This window comes from Bombus pascuorum, chromosome 8 (assembly GCF_905332965.1).
Source record: "Bombus pascuorum chromosome 8, iyBomPasc1.1, whole genome shotgun sequence".
Taxonomy (NCBI): Eukaryota; Metazoa; Arthropoda; class Insecta; order Hymenoptera; family Apidae; genus Bombus; species Bombus pascuorum.
This window is the reverse complement of record NC_083495.1, coordinates 5,062,531-5,087,204: the sequence shown is the minus strand read 5'-3', so window position 1 is coordinate 5,087,204 and position 24,674 is coordinate 5,062,531. Positions and strand designations below refer to the sequence as shown.

Here is a 24,674-nt window from a genome sequence, read left to right as displayed (position 1 = left end):
TGGGGTAGCCAGTACTTCCGCAGAAGCAGACTGATCGAGGGTTGCTCAACGCGTTATGTATCTATTGTATCGTTTTGTCAGTTCTTTTCTCTTTTCATTTAATCATACATATATTCCTGTGCAAATATTTGCGCGAGCACACGCAACGTATTGTATATAGGTATACACTCAGTACCTGTTTTTCTGTTCTCATGTAACTGAAGTGTCGAAACGATACCGTGTTGATTTTACATTTATTTTATAGTTAAGTATAATAACGGCAATGAAATACGCGATAACGAAAAATCAACGTTAAAACCAGCATATTTTCTGTTATCGTTTACCCACATCTGTTACATATTGTTCCGTTCCTCGCGATCTAGTGTACGTAGTTTTAACAAGATTGTGCTGCATGATAGGGTAAAGTAATATTTCCAAAAAGGTATACACTGGATTATTGTACAAAAAAGATCCTCTACGTAATTGCACAGTCGTCATTTCGGAGGAGGTTCCGAAGCCGACGACCCGCCGTGATCGAGCAGTATAACATGATCCAGTGTAAGGTATCACTGAGACAATGTATAGTACGTACTAATTCAAAAGTGAAACCTTTTTATTTTTTTTAAATTAAACTTTCACTAACATATTTGTGATGTCTTTGTGATTAAAATGAAGCCAAGCACGATATAATTTGAATTATGTTTACTTATTGGTATGTACTTAATTATCATTTACTAAGTAAGAAAATATGCTCCAAATTATATTGTGTTTGGTATTATTTTAATTAGAAAAATGTAACAAACATGTTTAAAGTAAAAGTTTAAAGTAAAAGTTTTCATTCATAACAAATCAAAAATAAGGAAATTTGATTTTTGAGTTAAAGTAAAAAATAAGAAAGTTGGATTTTTGAATTAAAGGTCCCAATTTGTCGCGGGCTTTATATGTTGCCGAACGCTTTGACTTTCAGCCTTTCTTTCTCTTTCACTCGTGTTGTCGTTTTCTCCAGAAATAGAATCGTTTCTACATCTGCATAACTGCAAAACTTGGGTCCCGATTTTTATGCAATTATCCAGTGTTTCTGTAGATGGAAAGAGAAAGCAAGGGACTTTTGCAAAAAAAGATATTAAAGAATTTAATCTTATAAACGACATCATTAAATTTTCCCATCACGTTCCACTTATTCGAATGTTATAGCATATGAAGTGTAAAATTTCAATTTTGAACATCATTTTTTAAAGAGCATACCTGGGATATATACGCACATACTAAGTGTACATATTTGAAGTGTATTTAATATATTTCTGACGAGAAAAAAACATAGAAAGCAATACGTATAAGTATGTAAGTAATTGACTTTGTGCAATTCGTATCGCGAAGAATTTGATGACTTGCATTGACCGACGTTTGCATTTATTAGATACATCAAAACGAGAGTGAAAGATTTTTTTAAGTTATAAATTAAATGAAATTTCCTTTATTGTATATGGTGTATAATAAGTCGCTCAAAAGATCATATGATGCGCGTTATATGTTATATTTACTATGGATCGTTATCAAGTGTGTTTACGTATGCATCTTTTCTTTTTCATTCTTCGTTTTTTTCGATTGAAAAATGGGCCGAACATGACGGTTTATGACATGAAAAAATTTCATTTACTACAGTGATACGTACTATTTTTGTAAATGGAAAAAGTAACGTTTAATAAAATTGTTCAGGTCATATAGTAAAGAGGTTAGTGGCCCGTAGTATGTGGCGCGCAAAATTGTCGGGTGTCACTAGCGGCGCTGCTGTGTTATTGACTATTTTGCTATCCTTATCGAAATTCAAAGAGGGAAGATGATGGCGACGACAATGACAGAGTACAATGCGGCGGGGTGCTTTGAATACTAAGGTGTTTTGTTTTTTTTGTTTTTTCCAAAATTGTTTTATGATTCGTACAACCGTATTATGAACTATACCGTAACATAACGATATATAACAAACCGAAAATAATACATATGTCGTGATCGCAAGAATATTAGTGAATGATGCGGTGAATGACATAAAGGGCTAAAATGAGGGCGTGGCAAATAAACATGACACGTGTTCAGGATATTAATCGAATTGCTTTGTATCTTCGTGTGTTTACGTGGTATTTGAATTCATTTCTTCTGTACTGTCATCTAGATTGATTCTGCAGAATGAGCGTGGAGAAGTTTTTTATGATATTTGGTTATAATTGATGACAAAAGTTTATGATATACTACCGTGTCATAATGTATAACAAAACTAGTTAATCAGTTCTTTTTTTCTATTTTTCTTCGGTACATCAGCCTGTAAGAATGTAAAGAGCTGAACGGGTCTTGTTCGTTTAACAAGTTGGTGAGGTGTGGCGGCAGAGGTGACTTGGAAAGTAACCTGTGTCTATTGGCATACTCGATGTCATTTATACTTACAACTTTTCAATTTTCCACTTTAATCGTTCAGTATCGTGTTTGTGAGACGAAAAGAGATTCTTGTGAGACGATATTCGCTATCGTAAATGCTCGATAAAACATACATACAATAGATATGTAACATTGGTTTCATTACATTCATTTTAAATGTTCTGTGTTAATTATAAATTTCAACGTTATATTATAACATATAAAATCCAACGAAGTTAGCGGAATAATCTAACTTGCTTGAACTCATGTAATTGCAGATGATCTTGAAGATCGATGTTGAATATTTTTCCTGTGTGTGGAATAGAAACTGACGATATGGTAAAATCACAGTTGCCACTATTAGTGATTTCTCTACAATTTGGCCGTAATAGCGAATAAAAAGTATATACATCATGATTTCAATCGAGACAAAACTGATTCAGCAAAATGCAAATGTGTATTCCTAGGATGCAGTATGGCTTCGATACTCTACTGGCATGCTTCTGGGAATAATTTGATTTCTGCTGCTTTTATCTTATTCTTACTACTTTGTCCTCGCAGCAGTACAGGTTAGTGATGATGTTCGTTTACCTCTCTGTTTCACTTTCCTTTACATCAACTGAATAATTTAATTTAGATAATTGTTCAGTGATAACAAGATAGAATCAACAACAATTGTTATCATACGTTAACATTAATAATAAATAAGTTTCTTTGGTAAGGAGTCAATGATATTTGGCGTTTGTTTGTGTATTTATAGTAGGCAATTTAAATATATCTAAACTGAGACGCGTTTAATTGTATCATTCTTACTGTTGTCGGTTGTCGGAAAAATTGAAGTAATAACAAATTGATAGTAAGTCAACAGTATGTATAAGTTGTGATCTTATTAACGAGAAAAGAAGTATTAAACAGGACATCTACCAAGCTCTTCCACATATAAAAAATATTTAGACGCATGTATAATTTCACAGAATGCGATCAGAAGTTTATAAGTACGCCAGATGGTCCACCAAATGGAACCTTTCATGCTCCGTCGATAATTAACCCCGAAGGGGATTCCAGACAATGCGTATATATATTTTTCGCTGGGCCGCGACAACGAGTCGAATTGAAATTCAATTCATTCGGCCTTCGGGGTACACCACCAGAGTGAGTAATTTCTTTTAAATTAAAGCGGTAAAATATCATTTCTTTATTTGTGCCAGTTTTTGTGTCGATGTATATGAGTTCTATTTATTGATTAATTATCCATATTTTTGTAGTGGATCCGCTGTTGGGGAGTTACCCGCGTAAGTATTTACATACGTTAGGTATCGATATAATTTGCTCGCGGCCAAACTATTTTTGTTCGCAGATGAACTAGGAAAAACTTGGTTTTCAGTTGTGGTCACGAATATATGGACTTGTACACGGAAATACGATCGGAGAATACTAGCAAGTTGGTGGAAACTCCTTTCGGTGGTCGTTTTTGTGGTCCGATCCCACCTCGCAGGCGTGTGTCTCTTTATCAGGGAATCGCTCTTAGTTTCTACACTGATAAAAATATTACGTTCCCTAGCCTGTTCAGCGGTACATATGCGTTTATCAATGCATGTACGTAAGCACTATTTGCCCTATACTTGGAATTTTAACCATCAACTCGGTTACACACACACGCATACACACACACATTTATTTTCGCTTCTACCAATTCTCACTAATGTTTGGATTGCTCGCAGCTGAATATGAAGTGGGAACTCCAGCTCCTAGCACACCATGCTCATTCAAGGTAGAGTCAGAAAACAAACGCAACGGCAGTATATTATCTCCTACTTATCCGGGCACATATCCGAAAGGTCTTACATGCAGTTATCAATTTATCGGAGTACAAGGTCAACGAGTACGCCTTGAGTTTCGAGATTTCGATTTGTTCTTTGGAGGTCAACAGTATGTAGCTGTTTATGTACTTCCGCGTTAAGCAGCTACGTACTTTTCTAATTGCCTCCTGTAACATTCTTGTGTTTTACAGTTGTCCCTTAGATTATCTAAAAGTGTACGATGGTTTAGACAATACGTCGGCTGTTATCGGAACATATTGTGGTCAACAACGAAATTTGGTATTATATTCATCAGAGTCTAGTTTGTACGTACTATTCGTTACACTTCAACGTACGGCGAACACACAAAATCGTGGATTCAAGGGTATCTTTGAATTCTCTGAGAGTTTCGTTAAATTAGGTAAGTTGAAATACCATAGTTCATAAATGCTATAAATGCTATTATTGATCGAGCAATTGTAAAGGGTTGCATCCAGTTGCAAACAATACTTTGTTCTGTCCCTTCTTTTTTCATAATCTTGGGTGTATATATGTACGCGCACAATATGCATATATGCATAGATACATATATGTATATATAAATGCGCATGAACGTACCTATATGTATGTATATGTGTGTGTACACGCTTGGCTCTATCTGCTCAGACTTCATCACCACTTACGAGGGTGAACATATACGAGGATCAGAGTGCGATCAGAAGATATTAAGTAAAAAGGAATCATCTGGATTCGTGGTTAGCCCGAACTATCCATTTCCATATATACCAAAGGTTGTGTGTCGGTATTTCATTTATGGAATGCAAGATTCCCAGCATCTTGAACGCGTTCGATTAGAATTCAGACAATTTAAAATACCAAAAAATAAGACGATAGGAGAGTAAGTATAATTACATTACTGTTAAAACGTTTCTCTTATCAATTTTGATCGCAATCAAATAAATTTTTTGTTCGTATTCAATATGGTACGCAATGTGTATTCCCTTCGTCGTTCTTTTGCCTGTTCGTCGTTTAGTTCATCCTGTACCGATGGATATTTGAAGTTGTATTTGAAAGGACAAGAAGCAACAGATTCTTACGATAAATTCGATTACGAATTGTGCGGTTCGGAAAGTAATCCGAGCCCTGTAGTTAGCGATGGTCCAAGACTCGTGATGGTATTTAGCAGCGGAGAATCTCAAGGACAAGGCTTTAAAGCATGGTAACAGGCGAATTTAATACGCAAAGTCTTCTTAAATGAGATAATAAATTGTGCACGATAAGAGAAAGCAGCATATGTGACGCATTTGTTCTTATAGTTACAGTTTTGAAACAGAGTATAAGATACCGGGTACCGCAGCACCCGATGGCAGCTGCACTTTCACGTACCGCAGTTCCTCTCGCAAAAAAGGAGATTTTAATTCTCCGCGACATCCTAGTAATTATCCAAGCAATACAAATTGCACATATGTTTTCATAGCTACGCCAAACGAACAAGTTACCTTAATATTTGATTATTTTAAAGTTCGAACGAAAAATACGAATATGACGACCGGACACTACGGGTAAGTTGCTCAATTATTATTGTACTATTGTTGCTGCTGATGTACAATCGAACGTGCCCTTTTATGTCTCTTGTCTCAGAGTGGAAATTTGCCAAGACGATTGGTTGGAGATATATAATACGTATCGAGATAATACGGAAAAATTAATAGGTAGATATTGTGGTAGTACGGCTCCGGGACCAGTGGAATCAAATCTCGGTGCCCTCGGCTTAAAAGTGATTCTGCATTCGGATTCTGAGTTAGTTTATAGCGGTTTCAAAGCGCGTTACACGTTCGAAGTAGCGAAACCTATTTTTGGAGGTACGTAGTTGTAATAAAACTCAAATCCTTCGCGTCAAAATTGATTACATTTCTGTAAATCTTTAATTAATTTATTTAGAGAGCAAGAACGAATACAAATAGTTTGTCGCTGTATTTGTCACATTGCAGATTGCGGATCGAATATAAGCAGTGTGAATTATGGAGTCATTGCCAGTCCGAATTACCCAAACAAATACGATGGACCCGCAAGAAATTTGGCTAGTAAAACTTGCAATTGGTTTATAAGAGTCCGACCGAATCAACGAATATTACTACACTTTGAAGCATTTTCGGTAGAAGGTGATCAATCAGGTATATCCACGTTTTTCAATAGTTTTATTCTATCAATTAATGGAGTTGATTTAAGTGAAGGGCCTAAATCTCGATCGAAGTTATTAGCAGTAATAAAAAAATGTAATTTCTTCAGTTCGTGGTTGTCCTGCTGCGGTGCTGCGCATATGGTATTCCGCATCGTCCACGCCTGTCGAAATGTGTGGTATTCAAACTCTAGACAAAAATTGGACTTACCTCTCTGTGGACAATAACATGCGACTTAGGTTTGTTTTTCACACAAGAGATTCTTTATTGCTTCCTACTTCGTGTTTATAGCTTTACAAACATTAATCACGGTCGCGTTCGCGTTTAAGTGAAAGAATAAAGAACGTGAGCATTGATCGCGTCTTTTCTCTACTTTCCTTCTTTCATTTTAGCTTCATACTCGCTGATAAAGCGGTTGGACAAATGGGATTTAAAGCAACATGGACCGAAGTGAGCACAAATACCGACTGCCAGAATCAGTTTCTTTGTGGCGAAAATAAATACTGCATTGCAGAGTCACTTCGGTGTAATAACATTCGTAATTGTGGCCCAAACGACACTACGGATGAAGAAAATTGTAAGTTTCGCAATCGTTAGAAAAACATCGAGTCAAGTTCTTAGAAACGTGTGGTTCAATTCTACTCTTCTTTTATTTTGCTTCTACTATCTATAGTTGTGTAAAATTATCGTGTATATTACGTTCTCATCTAGTGAGGATGACAACGTACAAATTTTCCACCATACACTATACGTGCAAATGTATAAACATTATACCGCCGCGTGAACTCTGTACTCATACGTGTGTGCGTGTGCATACATGAACGCACGTACACACATATACATACATATACGCGCAACAGATAGACACACACGCATCCACACACGCATAGATTTCCGAATCCAATATCAAACTTGTAATTTCTTCAGATCATTCAATAGATACTTAATTATTCAATTACTCTACAAATTCTCCAAGCGTATTCTTTTTCTACCGAGTACAGTACCTTTAACTAATCCTTCTCACGTATATGTTATGCATGCATATACGCGAGTGTGTATGTATGCATGCATCTTCTATGGATGTATACTGTATACACATGTAAATATCCGATTAAAATCAAACCTGCTACTGGCTATTATACAGTACGATATCGTTCGGCATTGAACCAAATTGTCTATCTCGTTCTCGTTAAACGTATAAAAGTAAGAATAGTGTGTATAGCAATACATATTATATATATATACATCATTATTATACATATCTGGCATCTGAATTTGGATACCTGAATATAAGAATATGATTTTAAGATGATGCAAATTGGTAAATTCTGCACGAATCTGCATGTATTTTTCAGTTCATTTTGCTCGAAAGAATCGGACACGTAATGTTATCGCGTAAATCATGACTTCAGTTCTAGATCGTTTTCGAATCGTTTCGATCGTTTACGATAAAAAAAAGTGTTCATGTTAGTGTTCACCTTGCACACGCGTACAATACACGTTTTCCAAGATATTCGTAATTACGTATAGCAATGGAGTAGGATAGGGGAACAATGTTCGACATTGGAAAAAGATTAACTAGTAAGTAGAGAAAAAATGGTAGATAGAAGTTGAAGAGAAAGACAAGTATGTACTGAATTGCGTAATATTTTGGGTAAGTAGTACGTAGCTGTGTGTACAGGTGAAAGAATGGAGAGATTGAATGGGTGAATGACTGTGTGTGGTGTCGCAGGTGCAGCATCAGCCCCATTGTCGCCAGCACTGGCTGGAGTCTCTGCCATGCTTCTTCTCTCTCTGTGCTTTGTGTTCGTGGCCATCTGAGCCCTTCATGAAGCTTCCGACGATCCGGCATGTTATGATCTCCCCTATCACGTGAGTTCACTCACAATATTGCACATGTATCGCTCTTAATTTTTATACAACAACAAATTAATTATACGGTAACCTTTTTAATGTCAACCAATGTATTATGTGTATACAAATAGAAACGCGGATAGATGACGGACGCACAACCACCTTCATATTCATTTTATACACGTATACATGTATAATTTCAAATGTAACATGTAAAGTCATTTGCACCATTACGCGCTATTATCCCTCTTTATTATTTCATTTATTTTTAAGTAAAAAACTTCTCACATTTGGTTATTATAGCATATATACTTACATATACAATATTATATAATTCTACAAAAATTGTATCGAAAATATCGCTGTTTTTCAAGTATACCAATTATACTGTAATCTCGAAATTTACGTTTATATTGTTTTAAAAGTTTCTCTCACGTTTTACACAAAGTTTATAGAAAAAACGCATGATTACAGTGAATGCAAATTTGTTCATATAAAATAGCATGTGGATCTTCTCTCTTTCTCACAGACACGCGTTCACATGTTCGCGCTCTCCCTCTCCTCTTACAGATGCTCCTAATCACACTCTTTCCTTTTTTCACTTTTCTTTCTTTCCTCTTCGTTCCTTTCGCTATTAAATCTTTCATCTTTTTCAAAATTTCTTTCCTCTTTCGTAGATTATCAACCATGTCAACCACGCACATTATCTTCGACTATCTTTTTAACTATATCCTTCGTTCCGCCGCGTTTTACTTTGTCCGCTGCCATCTTTCTATAGGTTTCATTTAAATATGCTACGAGTATAAAACAAATGAAGCTAGTTGAATGATAAGCAATCGTACAAAAATTCGATTAAACTTTCAACGAATTGTATATAATTGTGTAGATTTTATGTTTTGTAAACGAGGACCTAGAAAAGAGACGAAATACAAAAATGGACATTAGAGAGAATATGGACAAGTTTTAGATTGAACAAACGTTTGACAAGAAATTATTATATTTCAGGTGATATAGTTGTACAGACGAATAATTACGCTGTTCCCGCGGTTGGTGCCATCGGTGCTGTATTGATAGCATTGATCGTTTGTCTTTTGTGTCATCGAAAGCTAAGAAGACGAGTTCAAACTGTGCATCTTGACGATCTGCGTCATCGCATAGACGAGAGGCATCGATGTTATCATAATGAAAACCTTCTTCAACATCATCACCACTTTCATCATCATCACCATCAGCACCAGCATCAATATCAGCAACAGCAACAACAGCAACAGCACTATCAAGATTTGACTAGTGATTCGAGATATCACCTAGAATCATCGACTAGTCCAATGAGCGACAGCGATGTCGAGGAAGCCAGCAGTCTCAACAGTGTGTGACACATCATGTCATATTATTTGAACTCTATTTGTTACCTTATTCTATTCACGTTATAGTTATATTAAACCAATGAAACGTCGCGTTTTTACCTCATTTCTACCTCATTTGTACTCATCTCCCGAAGATCAGTTAACTACTCCATTTTCGTGTTTAACGAGGCGTTTCATCATAACGATATAGTTATCATCGATATGCGCAAAAGAATCTTCGAATAAGCTTCAACTTGCTCCAATTTTATCAAGATTAGTCTATATTCGAATAATAAAAATCATGTATGCATTTTTTAGAATGATTCATTGTATGTGATTCTATAACGCACGATTTATTTTCTTGTAGACGTATGGCTAAACGCAATTTGTATACCTTTCCCCGTTTTCCTTTTTTTAAAGCTTTAACTCCTTTTAAAATACATGAGCGTATTTTTAATATATATAATAATTGATGCAATATATAGGATCGTATAAAGAGAAACGTAAAGATAAGAACGCGACAAATAGCCGAGCTGTAATTCAGCAATAATTTTAACGGAAAATAAATCGTTGCATCAGTTGTGTTTCATTGAAGATGGAGTGAAAGAAATGAAAATATCCGGTTATTGTTAACGATATTTCCGAAGCTCCTGATCCTCCAAAAGAATAAGTAAAATATATTTTTACTTCGAGTTAACTAGATTTATCGTTATTGTTACGTCAATGCGTTGTCATTGACACCTTTTTCTTATATTTTCTTGCATGTATTTAGCCGAATCCACGGTCAAAGTATGGTTGAAGTAATAACATTACGTTATATTCGTATCTGGTTGAAATGTTCGATTATATAGAAGAACATGTTACCACATGCATCCTTCCCTTGTGTAATCCATTCACGTAGCATGTAACTAGTTATACGCAACGCGCATACATATTTTACACATGTGAGAACGTGATCATTTCACAAATAGTACCTACGCAATTTCTTTGTAAATATTATTTTTTTAGTTTTAAGCATATACAATAATCGAGCGATAAGATCTGTAGCTTGAAATGGCGTTCAAGTTTACGTAGTTGCGTCCTATTTCTTGGTATGATGAGTAATATACATACAGTGGTTTCATAAATCACGATATGTATATTTTTGTGATAAAATTTTTGACCCCTACTTCTATTTTTTTAATTCGTACGATTGAGGAAGACTATTTCAACGATCCAAACCTACCATGATTCCTATTTGTTTTTCAAAAGTTTTATATTTCCCATTACCTTAGATTATTGTTTACTTTCAACTAATTATACAATTTTTAGACAGAACAATTCGATTTTGTTGTATGCAACGCGCACTAACAAAACAGGACTGTTAAGAAATACGTCACGTATAAGTATATATGAAATCTACAAATGCTGCCATTTGATATAATAGTTACATTATACGATTTTATACAAGTGAAAACCTGACGTAATCAAGTATAATCGTGTTTGATCAAATATCGAACACGAAATGATTGAGCAGTAAGTTGATAAAAAAATTTTACGCGTCGAGTTTTTTACTTTTTGTTCCCCATTTACTTGATACTTATCTTATGTTTAAATGTTTCGCATTTTGCATGAATCTTGAAAGCGGACACAGATCTTAATTTGTGTCAAACGAAAAGAAAAATAACGATAGCGAGAGAAAAAAGAAGGGGAATAGAAACAAGGAAACAAAGAAAAATGTATAGCCAAATACACAGGGAACGATGGTATTTAACATGTTCATAGTAAATGAAGAGAATAACAAATTTGATAGGCGTGAAGTACATCGTATTTCTAAAAAAAAATCACACGAAACAAGGAAAAGTACGCGAAATAATAAAGGATGTAACAGATCTGTGTGTGATGTATATTTGTGGTTTCGATTTTGATTCAATTTCCTTTTTTAGCAGGATTTCACAGAACAAGACAACTCCCTTTTGTTTCTTTTTTGCTTTCTTTTATTTTACCGAAAAACGTTCGATCTCGTGAAAAATACATATAAAAGACTACAAATCATTATATTTAAAATGAATGCATTTAATCGTGACATATATTCATTTTCTATAAATTAGCGCCGGAAGTAAGATCATGTTATGTTCAAAGTTTATGTTCAAACATATGTTCAATACATATGTATGTAATTACATTATCATCGAAGTTACTAATTACGAGTTCTGCAAGATGTTATCGTGAACATGTGCTCAAATGTAATACACCTTATGAGTACGATACATGCCATTTGATGTTACTTGAGAAAAAGGAGAGTAACGAGAAACGGGACAAGAGAAAAAACATAGAAATAAGCGTAAAACTAAATCGAATTCGAATGATGAAACGAAAACGAATCACATTATTTACATCATATACTTTTCCTCAATTCGATCTTGTAATTTGCATTTCATCATAGTAAAAACATATTTTAGGTCGAGTAAAATGAAAAGTGAAGAATGACGATTAAACAATTAATTGTACGATTGTTAGAGAAATAGAGTTGATGGACAAATTTAAAGAAGAAAAAAGCATGAAGCAATGGACAACAGAAAATCATATGAAAAAATGTTAGAAAATATGATGATACAAAGGATTATAAAAGGAGCATGACAGCGGTAAAAGAATACAACGAAAGGGAAACGAAGGAGAATATTCGATTAGACTTGCACATATTGCTCGTCATCGGTATCTCCATTAATCGGCTTAGAAGAATGATTTTGATGTATCTGTTCGTAATCAGCGTTAAACAATATATTTTTCTGCACTTTCTCGTATCCATTCGGATCTTGTTCGAGTTTATATGTATTCACTTGTTCGTATGGCGGTTCCTCGGTGCGAGTAACACTCATATATTTCACGCTCTCGTAATTAGGATCTCCGTGATTAACAGATTCGTAATTAGGGTCTGTGTCGCTGTCACCAGGTCTGCTAACTGACGCGTAATTTGGTTCTCCTGAATCATGCGGCATACTTTCATAATTCGGTTCCGAGTCCGTATCTGGATCCATTTCGGATCTGCTCCTTAACTTTACTTTCTCGTATCCTGGATCTTCACTACTAGCGTTACTAATTTGTCGATGTTTGAATGGCATGGAATAAGAAGAAGAAGAAGATGAAGATGATGATGAAGAAGAAGTTGAAGGAGAAGAAGTAGAAAGGGAAGAAGTGGTTGGTAAATCTACATTATTTCGTAAAGAAATCGAGACGGAGTTGCTAGCTTGCTGATAGTCTGCTGGAGTATCCATAGTGAGGCATTGTTGTGGGCATAACACTTCATAGTTCGGATCACAGGACTCGCGAGTGGTTGAATGTTTTTTAGGTAAATCACTGTTCATAACTTCGTATCCATGACCGAGCGTGAAATTTGAGTCCAAACCGTCATCAGTTCTGGATGATGAAGGAGGGGATGATTTCATCAAAACGTCCGTTTCCGAATGAAAATTACCAACATCACCGACGGAATCGGATTCCTTCTTTTGTATTTCCATAGAATCATGACTAGACGATGCAATTCTGTTACTTTCAACAAGACTTGATTTTCGAACAGAACCAAGGACGAATGTATCAGAATGCAGGCTTCCCTGAGAATTTGAATGCGCGTCATTTTGCTGTTCTTCCGCGTCTTTCTTTTTCTTCATTACTTTCGCGTACATATCCTCTAGAGATTTCCCACTGGATAAAGCTGATTTCATTCGGTCATCGCTTTTTGGCTTCTTCTCGATTAATGCGTATACTTCTGCTGTCCCTTCCGGCGGAGGCGGTAACGGTGAATTCGCTTGACGTTTCTCAGGCTTTGGTGATCCAGGATTTACGATAGAACTATTGGCACTCGACGACGAAGCTGTAATATTATGATACGAGATTTGGTATTTATTAAATAATTGAAACGCGCGAATACGCGTATAGAATAGAATATGAAAAGAATTATTACCTTGTCTTGAATGAGCATGTGCAACATGCCGTAAACTATCAACACTTGGTGGTTGCGGAGCAGGGTAAGTTTCATCGGAACGAGACGGAACGCGGGAGAATAATGTTTGCTCGTTTTGTACTCGTTGAATCTCAGTCATCGTCGGTTGTATTTGTGCGTACGTTTCGCTACCGCTAGTGTATACCTTGTCTTGTTCGTCGATTGCAGCATACATTTCGTCTGTCAAGTGAAACAATATCGCTTATCAATGATGAAAAAAGGAAGAAAAAAATAAGCAAAAAACACGTTGTGTACACTGTTAAAATACATATATACCAGAATCATCCGATACAGTCGCATAATGAGGATCCGTGAGGGGTCGAATAGATTGGTTCTGTCGACAAATTGTCTTTGTCTGTGCAATTATGTTAGCTAGGGGCTCTCTTACACTGATGCTTGTGTATCCTTCTATGTGAAATGAAAAAGAGAAAATATATATAAAAAGATGAACGTATAACGCGGGGATACGTTTTGCGTTATAAAAAACAACGTTATAGGAAGCATATGAATTATGTATATATATGAACTATGAATATAATGTAATACGAATCCGCGTATATACATATGTGTATAGACTGCGCTTTCATCAAAGTCTAAGAAGCGTAATCGAAGATTGACTTATAGAACAGAAATGTAAATATTTACTAGAATCTTGAGAATCTCCGCTAAAATGTTGTTGCGGACTATTTGACTGAGGTTGCGGTGGTTGAGGCAGTAACATTAACAGTGGTGGCGTCATGTAAGGCAAATCTTGATTAGCTTGTACTCCACCCGATATGGCATTGGCCGCCTGAATATCACATTGGCCGGTTTCGGCAGACAAAAGAGAATTATGCGACGAGGATCGACGAGTCCTTGGTGGTGCAACGGGGTTTCCGTTACTTTGAGACATTGACGTCGATGGCTTGTCGACATTGATTGCTTGTTTAATATTATTTCTGTAACATTTTTTATTCATTTTCCGCTTTTAATGTAAAAGTAGAAGTAGAGAAATATATATTCAATAGTATTATCATAAAAAAAAAAAAGAAACTATAATACAACTATACTTATGACTCTGCAATCATTACCGACTCGATTGATTAGCCTCTGTTTTTTGAACATTTTGAACTTGAGCATATGGATGTTCAACTGGAATAAGCATAAATGGTTACATTATAACAATGATTTGAGATGATTGATAATAATGATTTGATAATTATTTTTGTGTTTGTACCATTGTCTGAATTAGGGGACGACGCAAATCTTAAATATTGATCATCCGAGGTTTCTTGGATCAATGATGGATTTTGATGTAAAACTTCTGGCACATCCAGTTTAGATATCTGTTCTTTTGCTATAAACATATTAAAAGCGATATTGTCGTTAAAAAGAAGGAGACACATTCCTGACGTGGAATATGTTTTCGATAAAATTAACCTATGTCTCGTATGTAATTAATAAATCTATAGAATCTATTCTATCGGATATACCTGTATCTCGTACTGTGGCGTAGAGCTCGGATTGATCACCAATCGTTTCAGTGATTTCATAAATATCTTGAGATGCAGATGTTCCTGTATTTTCATGCCTCTTTCCTTTGTCTTTTGGAATATCTGGAAGACTTCTATTGGCACTGGTTGACCTATATATGTAATGCAAAAGTTTCATAATTTCAAGTTAGACAGAGCTCATCATTTCATATAATACTAGTTGACATATTAATAATTGTGATTGAGTTTGAATATTTCGCAAACTATTACAAGTTATGAGAATTTATATTTAACAAAACAGCATAACGCTAAATCGATATTAGGACAGGAACCTTTTTCCACTGTCAATGATATCTTGCGTTGCTATACGAAGGGCATCTGCCATCGGAATCCCATTAAAGCCATCATTGTCAGAATCATTTAGAGTTACCATTCCAGCAAGGCCGAGAAATTCATTCCTATTTAAAGGAATTACAACTGAACGTATCCTTGTAAATGATACGAAAAATTGCATTCTTAATTCCAATATAAAATGTAACTTTACTATTGTTAGCAGAAATGTATGCAATGTTATTTTTTTCAAAGATGATAACGATAATTTATAACTATAAATGTATAAATAGTTTACTTGTTCTCATTACGACGACAACTGCAAATACAAGCAACAATGAGACCAAGGAAGCACAACAATGCTCCAATAGAGACGACCCAGTAACACCAGGCACCTTCCTCGAGAAAAGGTTGTATCATGTTATGGCATGTATTCTTAGGTCCTACAATGCGTAACTTTTTGAAACTTATACAAAGTGAAACACGATTCTTTAAAATAGTAACAATTACCTTCCAGTCAATTCATCGCATGCAAATTGACTCAATCCATATTTAATATCTTGTAATTCAATACTTTCAGGAAACTGATAAAATGTTGTGATGTTTTTTCAGTTATGTTACTTTTCTTGATTTCTTGTTTCTTCTGGTGTCTTACCTTTCTCCCTCTCCTCGCTCTCTCTCTCTCACACACACACACATAAAATCTCTGCTGCTTTTGCATTACATTTTGTTTAGTTACGTTATAGCATATACTTTTTCAGACGTTTGATATGCTTACATAACATTGAAATATTTGAAATGGATGTACGATGACCGATCGATTGAAAATAGCCCAGATCATTGTTTTTTTGATACTCATATGTAATAATATCACTTATATGCAGTTAACTTGTTGGTTTGTGACTGAAAAGAAATAACATTTGTAAGAATTGTTCGAGTAAAGTACGGATACTCGTGGCAAACATACATACAAAATAAGTATCGAATACTAGGTTTATATCATTTGGTCCAGAATGCTGTAGAGAATTGACATTTCCGTAGAAATAAAACCAAAAAACCAGAACTTTTTTTTATAAGAAAATGTTTATATGTACGTAGATAAGTACATAGGAATATCGATATGTCACGTAAACGTCTTTTGACATATCACGATCGCGAAATAAGGTTACGTTATCTATGCATGCGGTGTGCGTTCTCATAGATACGAGTAGATGCACACGACTCCTTACTCACACATTTCTAAATACACGTAATTTGCGACTTCTCGATTGATACGTTTCGATAATCGATAACAGGTAGAAATTGAATATGACATTTAAAGTGAAAGCCTTATCAGATGAGATATACATATGAGATGTACATATTACATATGTAGAATGGATATGGCATCTTATGGATCTTAGTGTCATGTTCTGAAATACCGATCGTTCAAAAAATCAAAGATTTTGTTATGCCATCTATGAAACAAAGTTGTGAGGTTAAGAATCGCGCGCGCGTGTGTGTGTGTGTGTGCGCGCGCGCGCGCATGTGTGTGTCACATAATATCCATGATGGAATCGTATCTTTCAACTTTTCTAGCTTCGTTTTCAAAAAAATTGAATCATGGTAAATACAGAAGCATTTATATACTATGTATGAAGCAGTAAATAGAAAAAAACAATGTATTAAAATATATAACTTGTATAATTCATATAAAATATATAAATTCGTTGCTAAAAGAAAGAGAGGGAGAGAATATCAACGTAGGTATACGTTGATTTATATAATATATAAATTGTATGTAAGGTGGTGTTATTTATGAGGTTGCACACATGTACGGGGCATGTGTATACGTACATACACTTACTTGCGAGCGTGAGTTTATACGAATTAAGTTAAATGAACATAAACACGACGACACGCTGACTGACAATGAGTGGAACATGAGCGAATAAACTATGAGGTATACGTGTGTATGCAATGGAAAGATGTGGGTTATTTCGTTATCTGTCACACTTGGTATCAGTGGAGCAAGCAATGTAAACAGGTAAAGAGCCGTCGCAATATCCGTAAAATTGTTGCGCTTGTAGTTGGGGTTGTGATTGCGATTGAGTTTGAGTAGGAGTTAAAAGGGTATGCATGAGATGCATCGGTGGTTGAACCAAAGGCATTATTTGGTGAGGTATAGTTGGAACGGAAGAAGCCATCGTGGTATTCCCACGATCTAACGTGGATTCGTTGTAAGAGCCGAGATAAAGTTCATGATTGATCTTGCCGGAGTAAGCGCTGGCAGGCCTGACCATCGAGGCGTCAGGAATACTGCTGGTCGCAGCCGCTACGGCTAAACGCGTTTGATCGATTCGGTCAGAAGACCACCTAAATCGGCACACACAGATCACGACTACGATCAGAGCTATGAACGCTACGACGCCACCAACGATACCAATGATAAGTGTATCGTCCGTACCGGCGGAAGAACCGGCTGACGAAGAAGTTGCATGATCGCCATTGTAATGCTTACTTCGATCAGTGTTTTGAACCGGTGGTGCTACAGTCCAAATAATCTCGGGTTCCGAAAACGTTGATCTGACGGTAGGGTTGGAATAGGAAGAGGAGGAGGAAGAAGAAAAAGAATCAGAGGAGGATGAAGAAGCGAGAACGTGGATGGTAGCGGTGGTATCGTTGATGAACTCGTCGCCAGAGGCGCCGGAGGTCAAGTCACAAGACAATCGATGTTCCGCGAGATTGATTAAAATCGATCCAGCTAAGTTGATTGGAGTGGAACAGAGAACGAGATTTGAAGGATCGTCATCGCCGATCGCTTTAAGCCATTTCCAAAGTTGTCTCGCGTCGCAATTGCAATCGATCGGATTATAGCGAAGTCCCTTGATCTTGACGGAACCGATTCGTTCATCAAGCGCCGAAAGGAATTGGCTGGATAGAGTGGTGAATTTGCTGCCGGAGATGTCCAATTCCAATTCGGTGGAGCGGGGTACCGGAAAGAAGAGAGCTGCCGGTATTGAGTCGACGGAAGTATTTTTCAGGCCAAATATCAGCTTGGGTCCTCGAACGCCAACTAACGAGCTAGATAGAATGCTTCTGAGCCTGACTCCTCGTAAGATCACCTCCTTAAGTCGAGGGTGCGAACGTATCGATAATTGTTCGTTGCTTACCGAGGAATCCTTGATCTCGATATCGAGCGTTTCCAAATTGTTCATTCGTTTAAGTACTCCCTGGACGTCGAAATAGCCCAACTTAGGATAATCGTAGGCGGCCAGAGAGCGAAGCTTTCCGAGCGATTTGAAAGCGGTTCGCTCGATTCTCGTACAATTCGGCAGACTGGTCATCGTCAGGAAACGCAAGCCGGCTAATCCATCGAAATCGGTCTCATTGATCGTTTTCACATGGTTGTCGGATATATCTAATCTCCGGAGCGCAGGCAAGGCTTGGAATGCTTTGTTCAAACTAGATAAATCGGAGAATTTATTCCCCGAGAGGTCTAACGTTTCGAGCATGGTAGCGCGTTCGAGAGTCGTTGCGCGGAGGTTGGACAGCCTATTCCTAGAAAGATCAAGCCGCTTAAGGAACGGCGTCTCGAGCCTGACCATCAGACGTTCGATCCCGGTATTCGCCAGGTTCAGGAATCGGAGAATCTTGGCCTCTCCCAATATTCCTTTGACGGCGTTCTCGCTCAACGGATTATCCGATAAATCGAGTTCCTTCACGTTGCTGGCGACCTCTTGACTAAACAGTTCAACCATTCTGTTTCGAGCAAGGTTTAATCTAAAAAGGAACCCAATTTGTCGCTGTAGCGATCTAATCGGGATCTCGGTTAGCCGATTCCCGGACAAATCGATACTTTCGACGGAACGGACTCTGCTTGGATCAAATATTGTTTCCGGAAGAGAAGTTAAACGATTGTCTCGAAGATTCAAATGCTCCAAACGAAGAAGACCCTCCATCGTCCTCTCGCTTAACGTCTCGATATCGTTGCCCGAAAGATCGATTAGCTGCAACTGCGTAGAATTATGAAAAGCTAGTTCGTTGACGGACTCGATGCGATTCGCGGCAAGATTTAGCGACCGAAGACGAACAAGCTGAGAAAAGGCGAACTCGTCGACGGACTTCAACTCATTTCCCGACAAATTCAACCATTCGAGAAATTGCAGAGGTTTCAGGTAGTCCGTGGGAAAGTAGAGAAATCGATTATCTGAGAGACGAAGCTCTCGTAATCTTGGATGGATCGCGAAGGCAGTCGGTGATAATTGATCTATTTGATTCGAAGACAAATCGAGGCTCTCCAAACCTGTTCCGGTGTCAAAGTGTTCTCCGGTAAACGAACTCAACCTGTTACCTCGTAAATTCAGTTCGTATAGATTGGTCAATCCCACGAAAGCCTCGTTCTCGATATGCTCGATGCGATTTTCAGACAAGTCGATCCTCGAAAGATTAACCAATCGGTTGAACGTACCTGACTCGATTCTTTCCAATCGATTGCCGGCGATCGATAGCCTCTCGAGTGATTCGAGGTTGCGAAACAGAATCGACGGTAGGATGCTTAGATCGGTACGCGAAACGTCGAGATCGAGCACGGAGAAGGGGAACACCGGAGGGAAGCCACCGTAAAGCGGGTTCGAGCTCAGATTTAAATATCGAATTCTTTTCAAATGATCGAACGTTTCCGGAGAAATTCGCGTTAGCCGATTCCCCGACAGATTAAGAGAGATCAACCGTCTTAGAGGAAGCTCGCCGATCGAGGTTAACCTATTGGAGGATACATCCAACTCGAGCAGCGTTTCTTCCAATCCAACGAACGTATCGCGTGTGATCCTTGACAGCATATTGCCGGATAATTCAATACTGATCAACCTTTCAAAGTCCTGGAACAGACCAGCAGGTATCTCTCGAACCAAATTTCGAGTGAGCGCCAGTGTTACAAGATTCGAAGCTGTTGCTTGGATCAACTCGGTCGGCAAAGCGGCAACTCGATTGAATTCCATATGAAGATGAGCTAAAGATGGTAATCTAGTCAGAGCCAGGGCTGGTACTAGTAAGATGTTGTTGTCTTGCAACGAGAGCCATTTTAATTTGTTTAAACCATTGAACGATGATTCGTCAATCTGCAACAGATTCGATTTTATTTCAATTTAGATAAAAACGCGATCAACTTTTTCTCCCTTTCTACCTCAACACCTCGTCTCTTTCTCTCTATCTTTTACTCTTGATACGTACCGTGCGTAATGCGTTCAGGCTTAAGTCGAGCCTAGTTAATTCGGACAACTTGGAAAACGTACCGAAATCTAGCCGACCGATGTTATTTCGGCTAAGATCCAATACTTGGAGCTCTCCCAAAGATGATAAATGTCGATGATCAATTTCCTAAAAATGAAAACCGTTTTCTTTCTTCTTTTCTCCTTCGAAAGAAAAGAACAAAAAAAGCGTGATGCGGATCGTAATTACTTACATCGATTAAATTGTTCGACATATTGAGAAACTTCAAATCCGTTAAATGTCTCAGTGCATCGCTTGGAAATTCTCGCAGAAAATTTGTTGACAAATCCAACTGCAATAAATTGTAAGCCCCTAAAAACAGTCATGATTCTATAGTTTTATTCGTTCATTCGATCGTTCTCACGAATGAATTATGAACTTATAGTCCTTCATTAGAACAACGTGTAACGAAACAAATATCCAAGTACCTTTGAAAACATCGCTGTTAAAACGATTAAGATCGTTGCGAGATAGGTTTAGTAAAAGTAATCGTTCGAGTCCTGACAGTGCATCGTCTTCCATATGGGACAATTCGTTTTCACTGAGATCTAATCGCAATAGCGAGTCACCTAATATCGAGAAAGCGGCTCGTGGAAGGGATTCTGAAAAGAAAAACCAAAGAAAGAGGAATCATTGTCGTTATCGGTATTATTCGTCGAATAAACAAATAGACGAGTTACTCTACTTTCGTTCTTTTTCTCGTCCTTCTTTGCGTACCGATATTATTGTCGGATAGCGAAAGCACTCTGATCGATTCAAGTCCCTTCAAAGACATCGTCGGTACCGTTGTCAAATTGTTACCGTCCAAGTAAAGCTGTTCGAGGCTTTCGCATCCTTTAAAGATGCCTTCTTCTAAACTTCGAAGTCCGTTTCTGCTCAGATCGAGTAGTTTCAGTTGTTTCATACCGTGAAACTCATTGCTCGAGAATATCGGATTTAGGTTATCGCCCAATAGATTATCGGCAAGCTTTAATTCCTCCAATTGAGTTTGTACACGGAGCAAACGATCCATCAATCTGTGAATCGAATTGCCCGACAGATCTAATTTTTTCAGGTTCAAGTCAGAATTGAGCAAGTCCTCCGGTAGAGCGTTATATCCGCTATTTCTCTGACTAATGGAAACAATCGGTTCCCCTTTTAGACTATCCATCGTGTTTCGCGTAAACACCACTCGATCGCAGTTCATCTCGATCGACCGGCTGTATTCCGTCGAGATGGTACATTTGCACGGGACATGTAATTCCCGTTTTAACTCCACGCACGGTATCCATTCCGCTTCTCTAGTCGGAACAACGTTCCAAAGTGAACAAATAAGTATCGGTAAATACCACCTAGAAACGATCGGTCATATTATTTACTTAATCTTATTCTTGTCTTTCTATTCTGTTAGCATTCCTAGTTTCTTTAATTCACTGACAGGAAAAAAGAAGAAGAAAAACGAATGTAACGAAATACGAGGACAGGAGAGAGAGAATGTAAAAGACGAGACGGTAGCAGAAGCAACAGCAGCTTCGCTCGAACACGGTATGCCTATGTATAACGGTGATTTTATTCTCCGCTCTCGGTCAAACTTGAATTGTTCATTCACATTGCTACTTTGCTAGAAATACGTAAAGTTCGATATGAAATTCGCATGAAAAGCTATGAAAACCAATCTCCACTTTCATATACTTCATCTTCGACTTGGGTTCGGCTTCGGTTTCGAATTCAGATTCAGATCAACAAAATAGCAACACGCGTAGTATGAATCAAAGTTACCACGTCGACCGCATTGCGCGCGATTACGCGCAGAGAAGAACAGGTTTAAAGATGAAACGAATGGAGAAGGCGCGCGCGACCTCGAAGGAATTTTATGCGTCAGATTCTCTGTTGTAACTATGTGATCTGACTAGATCGGTACGCGACATAGTTCTTTGTGCTGACTAGATTAATATGTTCGTTTCCACTCGAAAAACCACTTGATTTTCTTTCTCGAATACATTATTTTCCGTATCGCGAGACAATATACACCGCTCTACCGATCTCGTCTCTGTAGATTTATCGCAAATCTTTAATATATCGGTTAACGTATCGCGGTAAAATTATAAAATCATTGAAAAGAGAATAGCGCGTGGAAAAGTGAAAAAGGCAACGACTTACGTTCTTCTCATATTCGCTGTTTCACACCACATCTACTGTAGCTTATTCCAATGGGACATCACCAGTCGATCAAAAAACTGAATGTCGATCGGTGTAATCGAAACACTCGATCCAATCACTAACAATCTCGCTTCATCGCTTAACCATTTAACCACGGCCGCCTAATTGGCCGGGTTTCTTCTAGACACTTTCAACTCAGTTTGTTAAGTTAACTCTTGTTTGTTTGTCCGAAACACAAGAATCCTTCGTCTGTTCTGGCAACAAGTTTCTCGTGATTCGAGCTTTCTCGATCGGACGATCCGATCCGATGTGATCCGATCTGACCCGACTCGACTTGTCTTGACTTTACTTGCCTCGAATTTTCTTGGTCCTAATGAAGAGGCGAATAAAAGAAGCGGTAGGTTCGACCGCTTCGAACCCTGATTTGAAAACCGAACTTTCAAAAGAAATTATCAGAAGACTAGAATTGTACGATACGTTAACTGTAATGATGAAAAATTGCGATCGAGGCAAAAGAAGAAGGGGAAGACGGGAGAGTAACACGCGCCTTTTGCTGTCCTTCTCGACGGTAAATTCGCAGACAGGAACGTAACGGGGTTACCTACGCTCGAGATACCAGCTCAACGTACGACGCGACCGATTCTCCCAGGTAGGGGAAACGGTAAAGAGTCGAATGAACGGTATACGACATACGATACACGCCTCTGTACATACATGTATATATATACATATACAGCGCGGACAGTTTGAGAAAAGAACATGAGATGTAATCGAATGGATATAGGAATGTTTTATCGGACAACCTTTCACTGCCACTACATTCGTTCGGTATTTCCGATTTTGCCACCTAAATTGTTTCGATACATAAGTACTTACATGCTTTTCTCTACCTCATTTTCTTTTTGTCAGTATTGCACTTACATGCCTTTCATTATTTCATTTTCTTTTTTTCAACCCAACAATTAGTACATTTCTCAAATAGAATTACGAGTTTACTGTGTTATTATCTCGACCATTATTGACCCTTATCACTGCTCTTCGAATAACTTCGATTTTATTTTCCCAAACAACCGCTGGATCTATGTGTTTCTATAGCCAAATATAATAATTATTTCTAAAATTTGTATGAAAAATTCATTGATAAAAAGATGATATTGTTTAAATGAGAAACAATGATCACTAAGTCTTCAAAAAATTTTTCAAAAAATTCAGTGATTCAGAAATATTAATTTTTAAGTGGTCAGCTCACAAATAACCATTATAAGAAATCAACATTTTTTTCGTTACCAATAATCATGATCGATGACAGAATTTTGTTTTGTTGCCGATAACCATTATTAATGAGAGAATTTTTTCAATTATTTTCGACAGTCGTCCATGTCTATCGATATTACTAATAATCAGTTCCTAGAGAGAAGAGTAACTTTTAATTAATAAGAAATAGCTTTCTTAATAATAAAAATAAGATTAATATCTTAGTGTCAAACCATTCCTTAATTAGTTAGCTGAACATAACAATTACAGGCATTTTAAAGGAAAATTACATAGGAAAAAGTACACAAAACGATGGTCGTGAAAAAAATGTTCCACATTTAGATCCCTACTTTTTTATTACAAATTCAGACCACTCAGCACAGGAAAAATATTAAAATAAAATATACATATCTATATAAGGTGTGACAAAATAGTTTTTCCTATATAAATGTATCTCTTGCGCATAGCACATCACTTTATATGAATCTACGTTCAATCTAGTCTATTAAAAACTTATAATTGTGTTAGTTACAGTTAATTTTATCTAAATATTTCTTTTAATTATTATGCTATAAGAAATATTTTGCACGCAATATGAAAATAGCTAACATGGTATAAATAATATTTTTGACAATTATTTTTTTCGTAATTTTTTCTCTTATATATATTATACATATTTTCACTTG

At 37.1% G+C, this 24,674-nt stretch overlaps 3 protein-coding genes across 21 annotated transcripts; 1 reads left to right on the top strand and 2 right to left on the bottom strand.

The window, feature by feature from the left end:
* The first annotated feature begins 4 nt into the window (after positions 1-4).
* LOC132909941 (dorsal-ventral patterning tolloid-like protein 1) lies at positions 5-11,995 on the top strand. Of its 16 annotated transcripts, XR_009658647.1 has the most exons (17): positions 6-160; positions 2,664-2,724; positions 2,853-2,954; positions 3,360-3,537; positions 3,651-3,677; positions 3,770-3,981; positions 4,107-4,314; positions 4,397-4,605; positions 4,851-5,082; positions 5,218-5,403; positions 5,501-5,746; positions 5,826-6,046; positions 6,176-6,358; positions 6,474-6,603; positions 6,757-6,941; positions 8,097-8,236; positions 9,224-9,437. XR_009658647.1 is itself a non-coding variant. In XM_060965182.1 (16 exons), the coding sequence occupies exons 3-16, from the start codon at positions 2,861-2,863 to the stop codon at positions 9,592-9,594; spliced, it is 2,682 nt and encodes an 893-aa protein (XP_060821165.1). In that variant the 5' UTR covers positions 5-160; positions 2,664-2,724; positions 2,853-2,860; the 3' UTR covers positions 9,595-11,995. The 16 variants fall into 16 exon arrangements, 15 of the variants coding, with proteins under 15 accessions (XP_060821165.1, XP_060821173.1, XP_060821176.1 ...); XM_060965182.1 differs by lacking the exon at positions 8,097-8,236 and having other exon boundaries at positions 5-160; positions 9,224-11,995; XM_060965190.1 differs by lacking the exon at positions 8,097-8,236 and having other exon boundaries at positions 5-160; positions 2,664-2,787; positions 9,224-11,995.
* Positions 11,516-16,834, bottom strand: LOC132909945 (serine-rich adhesin for platelets). 4 transcript variants are annotated; one of them, XM_060965213.1, is made up of 11 exons: positions 16,317-16,834; positions 15,856-16,248; positions 15,644-15,788; positions 15,348-15,503; positions 15,016-15,167; positions 14,760-14,879; positions 14,614-14,674; positions 14,189-14,481; positions 13,820-13,948; positions 13,505-13,723; positions 11,516-13,414 (listed from the first exon to the last, which is right to left on the bottom strand). In XM_060965213.1, the coding sequence occupies exons 3-11, from the start codon at positions 15,763-15,765 to the stop codon at positions 12,231-12,233; spliced, it is 2,436 nt and encodes an 811-aa protein (XP_060821196.1). In that variant the 5' UTR covers positions 15,766-15,788; positions 15,856-16,248; positions 16,317-16,834; the 3' UTR covers positions 11,516-12,230. The 4 variants fall into 4 exon arrangements, with proteins under 4 accessions (XP_060821196.1, XP_060821195.1, XP_060821197.1 ...); XM_060965212.1 differs by having other exon boundaries at positions 13,820-13,951; positions 16,317-16,832; XM_060965214.1 differs by having other exon boundaries at positions 13,820-13,951; positions 15,348-15,473; positions 16,317-16,831.
* A 175-nt stretch (positions 16,835-17,009) lies between these two features.
* LOC132909937 (protein artichoke) lies at positions 17,010-24,112 on the bottom strand. Its single transcript, XM_060965170.1, has 6 exons — positions 22,735-24,112; positions 21,313-21,926; positions 21,024-21,197; positions 20,789-20,907; positions 20,557-20,703; positions 17,010-20,444 (listed from the first exon to the last, which is right to left on the bottom strand). The coding sequence occupies exons 1-6, from the start codon at positions 22,764-22,766 to the stop codon at positions 17,328-17,330; spliced, it is 4,203 nt and encodes a 1,400-aa protein (XP_060821153.1). The 5' UTR covers positions 22,767-24,112; the 3' UTR covers positions 17,010-17,327.
* Positions 24,113-24,674: the final 562 nt, after the last annotated feature.